The 12,562-nt window shown below is 42.0% G+C and overlaps 1 protein-coding gene across 1 annotated transcript; it reads left to right on the top strand.

Moving 5' to 3' along the window:
• Positions 1-2,563: 2,563 nt before the first annotated feature.
• Positions 2,564-4,629, top strand: flrt1a (fibronectin leucine rich transmembrane protein 1a). The gene has a single exon (XM_028421762.1). The coding sequence runs from the start codon at positions 2,584-2,586 to the stop codon at positions 4,627-4,629; it is 2,046 nt and encodes a 681-aa protein (XP_028277563.1). The 5' UTR covers positions 2,564-2,583.
• The last annotated feature ends 7,933 nt before the right edge of the window (positions 4,630-12,562 follow it).

The raw sequence follows: 12,562 nt of genomic DNA, 5'->3' as shown, positions 1-12,562 counted from the left end.
AACTGAAATGTAGACTGCAACCGTATACAGATTGTCCACATGTGGGTTAATGTTGGCAATTCGATCGTGCATGAATGGCCAAATGCACACAAACAACACACAGGAGTTCACGTCTATATGTCTTTTATGTTGTTCTCTGATAGAGGAAGAAAAATGAGCAACCATGAGGCAAAAAATATCCTGAAATGTGTGTCTGCCATTCTTTGTTGCAATTGCTTAATCCAGAAAAATCACAGCTCAATATGCTCTATTAATCTCTCCAGCTCTCTGCACCGCTTCAATCTCCCACCACATCTAGCTTGTTTTTAAAGGGCTGACCCAAATACTACAGTGTTCAAGAGACTCTGCTGAAGCTCTTGGGATTCAAAAGTCATCCATTCTTTAGCAGTGTTCGGACTATCACACACACAGACCTCAACACACTGAAACATAACAAACACTTACAGAACAATACAGGGATTATTCCTCTTAGCGATCAGATAAATTAATATCATACTGTGTGAAGTATCTCAGCTTTTAAATTTTAATTTTACTTTTCATGTTACACCTAAAGTGAACTGACACCACTTCACTGTCAGGAGGACTGAAGAAGAAATAGATGTTATAGGTATTACACTCATTTCAGATGCTGCAGGAGATAAAACTTAACAGCACATTTTACATTTCAAGTTTCTGCAAAAATCTGCTGCAACAAAGTTATAAATGGGAACCAACCAAGCAGAAGAATCAAAACAAGTGCATTGCAAAAGTGTTGCTGTTCCTTTCTGCAAACACCTGAACTAAAAGAAATTCTGTCAGAAAACAGATTTTTTTTAAACATTTCACTTCTCAGCTATAGATTTTTTCTATGTGTGACACATTATGCTGCAGCCAAAATATAAATTACTTTCAGCCAACCTCAATCTCAGAAATCCATTTTCAGGCTGCACACTTTGTTTTTAGTGGAGGTATTCAATGGCTATGACCATAGGTTTAATAGTTAGACCCATAAGCCATCTCAAAAATAACATAATTATTAACATGCTTGCATGCACAGCTTTCAGCGGAGAAGAAATGCAATCCACAAAAAATACAACCCCCCCTTAAAAAACAGACTGACAAATGATAGACAGTAATTACTTTTTCATTAATAGTTCTCTGACCTGTCACGCCTGAAGTGAAATGCTGTTTACTTGTTTTTTTAAACGGTGATTCATCACACTTGAAAATGAGAGAAATGTCAACAAAGTTTGTTCTCACCATTTTCGATGTTTTGGTAATGAACACGCACACATTGCAGATTAATGTTTGCAAATACATATTCAACAAATTCCACTCCCAGTAGAGTTGTCATTCATTTAGTTAATTATCATGCTGTCTAACTTGCACTCTTGGGAATGCTGTAATCTGTATGAGAGCCGACTGGCTCTGGCAGATCACCTCGGATTTGTGCGGAAATCAATACCACAGCCTGACTATGCTTGCCGCTGTGTGGGCCTTAACGGTTTGACTAATGGTCCTGGTTATTGAAGACTGCGATGGGCTCAAGTTGTCACTGAAAGTGTTGCAATTTACTGGTTTCCAAATCTCAGTAGTCAATACTGTGCTGACTGTTATGGTAACTCTCACTTAATCAGTAACAACAACAAATTGTGTTGCCAGTCACAAGGTCTGAGTCCAGCTTATGTAGGTCCCAACTGCATATATTAACTAATTAGCTGTCACCTCATCTGCATTCAGCCACAGATTATAACTTTTCAGTACTAATTTATTGCACCTATAATGTGATATAATTCAATTAAGTGATTTTATAAAGTGTCTGGTGCTATCCTGACTGTTACTCTGTGCTAAAACATGTTCTCCTTCTTGATAATGAAAAGTATGTTCAGTTCATTCTGGCTAATGTAACCATCTGCAACTCCTAATGGAGTTATGGAGCCTCTCATGATCCCTTAAATAATTTAGAAGAAGAGAGTGTTCTCATGACTTCGTTATTTACCCACAAAGCTTCATTCCAAATGTAAGATTAGGTTTGCAAATTCCAGAGTAACTTTTCCTGAGATTAACAGGAACATTTAGAAGTATAAACATCAAATTTTAGTTTAATAACTGTCTATAATCTTGGATTACTGTTGCTAATTCAACATAACGATTGTTGGCTCTGTGGTTATCATTGTGTCTTTTTGGCTTTGAGTTGATGGCAGAATGTTCTGAGTAGCTGTGTTGGAAATCCTCACAGATCTATCCATGTGTGCACATCCTGCTGATAATATGATTAGTAATCGTCATAAAAAAAGAGCCTTCAGTCGTGTTACTGATAGAGGATGTCTCTGTTTAGACACAATAATTGTAGCATGTTCTTCAGATTTTAATATAGTTTAGACAAAAGATACCACATGAGGTTTTTTGAGTCTGTATTTTATTGAAATCACCTTACGGTAGTTGACACATGAGACTATTAACTAATTAATTTGTGCATCACCAATAACTGCTGATTTCTCCTTCCTTCTCACAGGGTGGAGGTCACAGGATACCAGCTCACAGCAGCGTTTTGAGGATTAACCACACCCTGGAAAAAGACAGACAGTGCTCCCGCTCACCATAATGGCTCCTGCGTGTGTCAGCATACTAGGAGCTTGGCTCTCCACGCTGTTTATTTGCTTTACACCACATGCTAGTTTGCTTCAGTTTGCTGCTGCCACAATACAAGGGTACATTGGAGATATAGATATGACATGCCCGTCCGTGTGCAGGTGTGATGAGGACTTTATCTACTGTAACGATCGTGGCCTGAGCTCCATCCCATCACTGCCTCCCTCTGCATCCGTCCTCTACCTTCAGAACAACCATATAAACAACCCAGGCCTCCCCACCTCTTTGGAGCGCCATCTTGCCGTCCGTGTGGTCTACCTCTATGATAACGAACTGGATGAATTTCCCATGCACCTGCCACCATCAGTGCGTGAACTGCATTTGCAGGACAACAACATTCGCACTATTCCTCGCAGTGCGCTGGCTCGGATGCCCTTGCTAGAGAAGCTCCACTTGGATGACAACTCCATATCCACTGTCTCCATTGAGGATCAGGCCTTTGCAGACAACCCACGGTTGCGCTTGCTTTTTCTTTCACGAAATCACCTGTCGAGTATCCCCTCAGGACTACCTGCCTCTCTGGAAGAACTCCGTCTAGATGACAACCGAATCTCTACCATCCCAACCCATGCCTTCCGAGGCCTCACCTCACTTCGATGTCTGGTCCTGGATGGGAATCTTTTGGCAAACCAGCGTATTGCAGATGACACATTCTCTCGTCTTGCTAACTTGAGTGAGTTGTCCCTAGTGCGTAACTCTCTACAGACCCCACCAGTGAACCTGCCCAGTGCCCATCTGCAGAGATTGTCTCTCCAGGACAATGCCCTGACTCATATGCCACGTGGTTCCTTGGATGGAATGCGCAGGCTGCAGAGGCTGGACCTGTCAGGAAACAACTTGACTACATTACCAAGGGGACTATTCAAAGACCTGGACAACCTGGGCCAGCTGCTGGTCCGGGGTAATCCATGGCATTGTGGCTGTAACCTGCGCTGGCTGTATGACTGGCTACTTGCTCGTGGTAACTCCATCACCGTCAGAGGTCTCACGTGCCATGGACCCGACAGGGTACGAGACATGGCTTTGACAGACCTGAGCAGTGAGATGGAGGAGTGTGAGGTGGTGAGGACAGCAGGGACCAAAGACAGAGTGGGCATAGGTGGAGCTGAGAGTTCTACCACCAATACCCCCCCACAGGGCTCTCTGTTTACCCTCCGCTCAAAGCGGCCTGGCTTGGGGCTTCCTGACTCTGGCCTAGACTACACTCTTAGCAGTAGTGGTGTGGGGAAAAGCCTTGCTCTCAATGTGAAACCTTTGTCTCACAGCAGTGTTCGTGTTACCTGGAGCGTAGCTCAGCCTAGCTCCTCCTTCAGGCTGAGTTGGCTCAGACTTGGAACTGGAAATGCCATGGGATCAATAACAGAGACACTTGTCCGGGGTGATCGTCGGGAGTATCTGCTTACTTCTTTGCAGCCAGGTTCCAGCTACATTATCTGTATGGTGCCCCTGCCTGCCAGTTCAGAAAGCAAAGGTGCAGTTTCTGGAGATGCTGATTCTGATGAAGCTCTGGTTTGTGCAAAAGCTGAAACATCAGATCTAAGCCCGTTGGAAGAAGAGGAGGGTGAAGACTCACATCAGATGACAACACTGCCTATGGCAGGGATTATTGGTGGGGCTTCTGCCATTGTATCTTTGGCTCTTATTTTTGGTGTCTTTTGTTGGTATGGACATAGGACTGGGCATTTATGTGCTCGTGATCACTACACTCGAAACAGTTCCAGGAAAAGCAAAAGTTATGATGATTATATTGAGTCTGGCACTAAGAAGGACAACACCATCCTGGAGATCCGTGGCCCGGGGTTCCAGATGACACCTATGGCAGCTTGCCAGCCAATGCAGCCGAAACCCTTACGAGAGGATTACATCATCCATACCATATTCCCCTCTAATGGCACAGGCTTGTACAAAGGTGCCAACCATGCTTCTAATGCGGGACATGGCACCAACCGTGGCTATAGAGAAGGAGGAATCCCAGATATAGACTACTGTTACACATGATGGACTATACCAGATCCTGTTCACAGTGTTATTGGTAAACTGTATAGATGCACAATTTCCCTTCGCATGGACACTTCTGAAGCACCCCTCTGTGCCTTCTTCTTCTGGTCTCCCATTCCAAATGACCTGCTGTTCACTGCACTGGAAGTACTGTATGAGTAACTAGAACTGAAACCCTGTGGAAACAGTTCACTGCAGGAAGCAGCAGCCAATGTCCCAGGTGTAAATGCACAGCTGAGTGTTTCTTCACCATCTTAGTAATGGTCTGTGTATGTTTCCTTTTCTGCTCTTTCCCTGTGACATGCAAGCAAAGAATGTATCCACTGTGGAAAGGTCAACTTTAGCATAGTGCAGGTAGGGCTCCTCTTCCACATGGGAGCAGCAGTCAATTCAAATTGGATACAGAAATGATGAAAAAAGGACTTTTTTGGTACTCATTTCCTGCTCACCGCTCATACACAGTATGTAGTCTTATAAGTTCATTGTTCCAAATGCCTCAACTATATTGATGTGCCCTACCAGCTATCCAAGCAAAGGGCTTTGTAAAGCTGTGAATTGTTCTATTTCAAACAACCCAATAACCACTTGTCTTAAAGTAGACTTGTTATTACCTTATTCAGTAGTTGGCAGGGTGGGGCAGCCTTGGTAATACCTCTTGAGATCCTTCACCTGAGATCAGTATTGTAGTGTTGCATCAGATGGACTGCAGCACAGAGAGTGTAGATACTTTACATACAGATACCGAAGGGGCTGTGTTTGAAAAAGGCTTTGCTATTTTTATCAGTGGTTTGTTTAGTAATGAAATCCTGAACAGCTCTTTATTTATTTAATTTTTTCCTTATGTGATGTTTTTTGTCTGCGATTAATCATTTTTTTTCAATTCCACCCTAATTATGTGTCATTACTGATGAAACCCAGCTTTTGAAGAACACAGTGGCTTTGTCTCATCTATAGTGAAGAAAACATCCTGATGATAGCTGTCTTCAGGTTCACATTTGGTTTAAAGCAGCTTGATTAAGACTGTTTATATTATAATGTTATTCTAAAATTAGAACCCCTTCCAAAGACTAGCATGTCGGCCCATGGAGACAATAGAGACCAACCTCAGACCCTCTTTTCCAATGTTGTGCCTATGTGTTTAACCTGTGACTTCGGTTGATGATTTGTTTGGTTGTAAAATGTTTCCTCCACATTCTTAAAGTGACAACAGCATTTGCAGAGAAACCAGAATGGACAAAATACTAATGTTGAGCCTCTTGTGGGAGGCAGACTGTGAGTGAACCTCAAAATGAGGCGAGAACTGTGAGTGCAGCTGAGGAGACTCAAACCGCAACACTGTTGACCTACACTGTGGGGCGACAGCCAAGCTGTGTGTGTGTGTGGGAGGATGGACAGGTGTGGGGGGGAGGGGGGGGGAGAGGTGGGGTGACTCCTCAGTGATGGGAGTTCATTGATGTTTGTTTTAGCAATGGTAAAAGGCCTCCACTCATTCCACCTCTTTTATTACTGAGCAGCACTAAAAATGTAAATGTATTAGCACTTAGCAGGGAGCAGGGATAAATGTAATGGCAGGCGTGGGGAGACGGCGGGTAAAGAAACATCTCCGTACACCAGAGATGCAGAATTGATGGCTGCGGCGCAGTGGGGTTCACCCATCCATAAATCTCTTTGTCACACGTCTACCCTTGGGTTTTAATATTGTCCATCAGTTGTTTACCACTGTGTTGCTTCCAAAGCGGAACCAATTGTGCTTCCTTGACTGTTCTGTCCGGCAGAGTGTCACACTGGTGTCAGACAATATGTCAGTGGAATGTATATTTTATCTTGCACCCAAAATCACTGGCTCAAACAAATAACATCCTAACTGGACTGGCTAATTTTGTTTTGGGGAATGTTGATATAGTGTAATTGCTATTTCATAGTGGCTCTATTCAAGATGCATACTTCCTCATCATTTGTATAAATAAAACCATGGCCACATGAATATTTTTTTTCTGGTGAAATAATAGAAAGTACTGGTGCCATAACTTTACGTAAAAAAAAAAAAAACATGTGAACCTGAGATATGTGTGGAATTTGCTTTCTTCAGAGGGGATCAATAAAAGTTTTATAACCTTGTTATTACTGCAACCTGTCATTTCATCGCATGCCCGGAGAGGCTCATTTTATGACTCTAAAAATCTATTCTAACAACCTGGTTGTCATGCAGGAAAAATAGACCTTTTCTTTTTGAGCAGGGCACCAAGTACAGCCCGAGGACAGAGCAGCTGAGATCACAAAACAGAGCCTAGAAGAGTCAACAGGCTGCTGCCCACGGTGACTTGATGTTTACATGCAGCCTCAGACTCCACAAGGCTGAATGAGCTCGACTCTAAATGAACAACTTCATCAAAACACTTCAGATGAAATAGAGTAATCAGTCTCCAATGGGTTGGCATTTGAAGGGCTTGGTGCATCAGCTTGATACCCTTCAGTTACCTCTAGAAATTCATCCACCTATGACACAGCCACTTGCCAATTTAGGGAACGGAAAATAGAGTTTCATTTGCAATACAAATTAGTACCAGCCAGTTTATTAAACAATGCCACATTTTAAAGAGTTCTTATCAATGCAGGGAGCCACCTTTAACCACACTCAGCTGTGATGTCATGATGCACATTTGTGTTACACTTTTGCATAATGGCAGCTTCTTAAAGCGAGCGTACACTCTCATCCATGACGGTAACAGTGGAAATCTCCATCTCATGTTCAAATTGGAACAGGACATGTGTCAGAAACAATATAAACACCAACTAATGTGTAATGAAAGTGACTGCCATAGTTTCTTCTCTGCTGTTGAGCATGACAAAAAAAGCAAAACCACTTCCACTTCCATTAAGCTACACACACAGAAACAATGCCCCAGATTCATTCGTCATTTGCTTGTAAACAGTGAACATTGATTGAGTAGAGATGGAGAGGCCACTGGCAGCCTTTGTGTACCCACAGCCCTGCTATGTTCTGCTGTGTCACAGTTTGATCTTAATGTCTGGGGTCTGAATAGTGGAGTTACAGGGTGTTGTAACTTGAAAAGTTTGTTTTATGAATTTCTTGCACACACATTTGATCACCATATAGAACTATTTTTGAATGTTTATGCCCATGGGGGTGTGGTAGATCTGTGAGAGATTTAATGAGCGCTGCCACAAATGAACAACGTTGCAAAGCACTGTGAACAGTTTGTACAAGGAGCTGAAACACCCCCCCTCCCCCAATGTAACTTTATGTCCTTTATGTTCTCTGCTTTTTTTCTGCATGATTGCTGTTTTCTTTTACATTTAGAAAACAAATCAGCACTTAATATTCCCCTGAATTTGGTGTTCTTCTTTGTTTTACCCTGAAACTAAGGTAGTTCTTTCTCTTAAATGTGAAACAGTAACAGGAACTGATGGTGGATGAAAGTGTGACATTTTTATTTGGACAACCTATAAGTGCCAAGAACATGTGTGAGGATAATCATGAGAATGTAGAAATATTGAAATTAAAAAAAGAAGTTTATTTAGATCTATATGACAGCAGTGGTGAAGATGTTGCCATGGTGATACAGAGGATGTAACTTAAGACAAAGAGAGCTAGGAAAGAAAAGAGGGGAAACCTCATAGTCACCCATCAAGGTCTTGCTGCACACATCACATCTCTCCTGCTGGTTCTGGACAGCGCGCTCCCTCTTTCTGCCACCTTTTGTGCCCACAAAGATGAAAGAGTGTCGTATTATCATGGTCAGCTGCATCACAACTCAAATAACTGTGACCTGAAGGTTGGGCACTATCCTATTTCTTGGCTCACTCCTGGACAATTTAAGACCGTCCACTGTAAATCTCATTGTGGAGCAAGCAGAAAGGGGGAGAGAATGAAATATGAAAAATACAATATTGGAAATGAGGCCCTGGGGGGGGGGGGGGGGGGTATTGCAGAGACAGAGATAGTGGAGATGTTGGCCGTGGGAGTTGTTGGAGAGTCTCACAGCAGATGGGCTTGCTTGGTTTCTGGCGCAGACGGTTTAATAATGTTTTTCCAAGATTTCTAACAGTTAAGGGTTGATAAGCTGGCAGTCTGATCATCTTGGATAGGCGTAATTTTATACAGCATGGATTTGGAGAAGGAACGCCTTGTCTGAGCCCTTCAGATCCTCAAGGGTGACTTGCATTGGCTACAGTGACAACTCTCCCCTTGCTGTGGGGAGACTAGCTGCCCTGGTGGATCTCTGCAAGACGAGCAACATCCCAAACTCACCGCTAATTTTTTTTTTGCCTTTGTGCTGTAAGACTGCAGAAATTCAAGGGACAGAGAGTGAAGATCTGCCCTGCCTCAGCAGGAAGGGCCAGCAGCACAGCAGAGCTTGAAATGTTACCTGTCGGACTGGTCTTGACACTGACTGTGCACCAACCGCCTTGGTGTCAGCAAACAAATAGACAGCTGCAGATTGGGAGGCAGACATAATCCCTGTCCCTGGGGGACAGAGCTGAGCTTGTTAGCCAGAGCTCACTGGTGTGACTGTGGAGTGAAGAGGACCTCTGTGCTCTGTATTGGAATGACAGTATATCCTCTTGAACTTGTGTTGACTGCAACAGAGCTCTGATTACTTTTCCTGACGTGCTGGTTTATCAGTAAAGCTGTAGCACAAATTAATGAAATGAAAGCGTCCCATTTTACTTTAAAGATCTCATAATATTTTTTTTTATCTTGTGACCCTGTGACTTTATTTCTTCAAAGTGACATTTATCAGCAGGATGTTTTGCCTTCAGACATTATATTGCTGCAGTCTTACTGTAATACCATACCAGCCCACGCCTGTTTTTCCTGTCTGTTCTAAGGCTTCAGAAACTGCAGTGTAAGAAATCTATTCAGTTGTAACCTGCAGACACTTTGTACTGTTGTCTTCATCTGCTACCCTTAAGCTTGCATTCTTTTTTTTAATTAGTTAATGTAGGAGAGAAATGGAGACATAATGTCTGTGTGTAGGTGTGTGAGATTTCCTCCAAGAGAGGATTTAAGCAGAGTATTATCAAAGAGAAATTTGCCACAGCACAAATCTACTGTAGGTAGCCTAACATCTGTTTGAATTGTGTTATTTATTCAGAAGTGGCAGTAATCCCCATGATGTGACTCAAATTACTGAGGTGCTGCTCCAGACTGGAATAAAATTACACTTTGTAAACCAATTTAGAGCCGTTGGTTTGCAATTAGATTAGGATGCAGTTTGACTGGAAGGACTGTAAATGCATTATACAGGACACTTAATAAAACTAATGCAATTAAGAAAAAAACAGAATGTGCATGTTGGCAGAATGTGTGCAACTTTTGGGTTCTGCTTTTTTTTTAATAGGACCTAATCCTCCTGTTACATGGGACCAGCAGGGGGCGGATGTGGACAGGTGGAGGTGGTTTCCCTCTGTGTATGAGTATGGACACATTTAGCAGCATTCGTTTCTCTGTTCATCAGTATTAGACACACACACACACACACACACAGAGCACCTTTATAGATGAGTACTGACAAGTAATAGAAAGAAAGTGTCAATTTAATCCGCTGTGTGTGTTAAATAAAAAATAAAAATAATTCTAGAAAACATGTCCCGGTCTTGATGGACTGGGAGACAAACACATTCTGACAGGATGGGCTTTGTTCAAAGATGCTGAAATTCTTAAAAATTCAATGTTCAGTGTTTATGACATTTAGCATTATTAATTGACTTCTAAGAGTACTTGGTTCTTAAAAGCTGTCAATTTGCAGCCTTGTTAGCAGCGTAGCTGCAGAGATTGCACTGTTAGCCCTGTCAGTTGGTTAAGCACCTTGGTCCAAATATCAGTGCCCCTCTCAGGATGATTCAATACTTTAATTATAGTTTTTCCATCAGAAACACACAGCACAATCAGAAATGTTCACAAACACCTTATAAACTGTTGTAATGCAAATAATAAAAATGTTAGCATTTAAATTAGGCTACATAGGACTATCAATTATTACATGTCAAAAACTCAAGTTGTCTACTTGAATTGAACCTAAACACACAATAAGACAGCTGGAATCTCTCCACAAGAAGAGCTGGCAGCTGGAGTTGTCATTTAAGTTTTCCCATCCTTTAGTGTGACATGAACATAGCATTGCTCCTGTTTAATGATCAGGGTATTAATAATAAGGGTTTAATAGCCTATTTTGTGCTTTGTCTGCTATAATGCTATGATGCTAGCAGCAGCCTGGATGAGCCTGCCGCCTCAGACTCCCAGCTGCCTAAAACTATGATAGACATTTCCATGTCAGCCCAGCTCTTAACACCACTCTGTGCCTTATTACCTGCCACCTCCTCATTACGCACTCATACTGTGTCTCTCATCTCTCTTGTTACACTCATATTGTGCCACATTTTCACACAGTTCATTTATCCTAAACAATCAAACTGGGCCAACACAGATTTAACAATGAAAGGAGTGGGTGCTGGAACACAGTACACGGTGGCAGTAGGTGTTTGTTAGCCTGCAAAAAGCAATAATAGCTGGGAGAAAGCAGATGTCTCACTGACTCTCAAATAGCTTTCTTTTGCCAGTTTCATCTTATAAAACCTCACAGGAGATAAACTGATAACAGAGCATGAGTCAGGAGTCAGAGAAACAGTTATGACAAATTCGCAGTCAATACCATCTTTATATTACGAGCTATTCTCTGTCCTTGACAGATAGGTGTGGTGACTGTTAATCATTTGAGATTTGACTGGTACGTGCTCTGATATTGTCAACAAAACCATTCTGATCAAACACTGCACAGGTGAGTATTACTGATACATCATGCTTACTCGCCATGCTTATTCCACTACATGTGAAATACGTTTTTAGAGTTTTTTTTTTTTTTTTTTTACATTGAATGGTCAAGTGCATTTGAGCTCATTTAACCTGGGTCTGTCAGAGCCACTTGGAAAGGTGAGGCACAGATGGCTCACTAGCAAACAAACAGCTGCTGCAAGTTATTTCAGCCCAGGGTGCACAGCCTTGCATCCTCCCTCTGGCCTATATAGGACGGGACAAAGCAAAGCATTCATAGTTTTTTTTTGGCCTCTTGTCAACTTCTCTTTCAAATTCTTGAATTTGTTCTATAACTGCAAGTGGAACATGAGGACAAGGGAGCAAATGACTGCACAGTGTCCATTTTGTCTGCCAGTAATGTCAGAAATACATTTAGTATTTTCAAGCAACAGTTGTGGTGATGGATCTGTTGTTGTGGGGTTAGTCAGCTAGCAGTGGGCTAAGGATGCTTACAGCAGGTACATAGCTTTCCAGAGAATGAGTCAGTATACACCTTAAACAACAGCATGATAAAACATCTCTGACTAATCCTGTGTCAGTAGAAAGAGCTGACCGTCTGTGTGTCTCTATAGAAAGTATAGATGACTACACATGTTTTAGTCATTACATAATCATAATAATAATGTGATCAGCCAAGCTTTCTGGATAATAAACTCCCTTTCAAGCTTAGGGGTCAGTAGCTAGATGAATAAATGTGAATCATTTGACCTGATATAGACGCATTTGAGCTTCTTCACAACTTCTTTTTTTTGGCCTGAACACAGAGAATGAAGCAGCTACATCTGAGCATCGCCTCCTGCTTCATAACTGGGATGGATGGTCAAAAAATGGCATCCATGTAGCCATGATCAGGTAATAATTGTATGTGAGCACATTAAGAAAACAAGCACAGTAGACAGTACACAGTACTTGCTATATATAAGCACATTACCATAGCCATTGTTAACATACTAATTTTGTAATTAGTCACAAGCATCACACGCATTAGCGTCTCCCCAGCTGTTCTTATTGTGCTTTATTTATGCTCTCGTCTGCTAGCAGTCAATCACACCCTCACTCTGTGACACTCTACTCAAGGTCTCTACAATTTCTTTG

Source organism: Parambassis ranga, chromosome 14, assembly GCF_900634625.1.
Source record: "Parambassis ranga chromosome 14, fParRan2.1, whole genome shotgun sequence".
Lineage (NCBI taxonomy): Eukaryota > Metazoa > Chordata > Actinopteri > Ambassidae > Parambassis > Parambassis ranga.
This window is presented reverse-complemented; position numbering and strand designations above follow the sequence as displayed.

What these genes read in the sequence shown, in the direction of transcription:
- flrt1a (XM_028421762.1), top strand. Translation starts at nt 2,584, where the DNA reads ATGGCTCCTGCGTGTGTCAGCATACTAGGAGCTTGGCTCTCCACGCTG.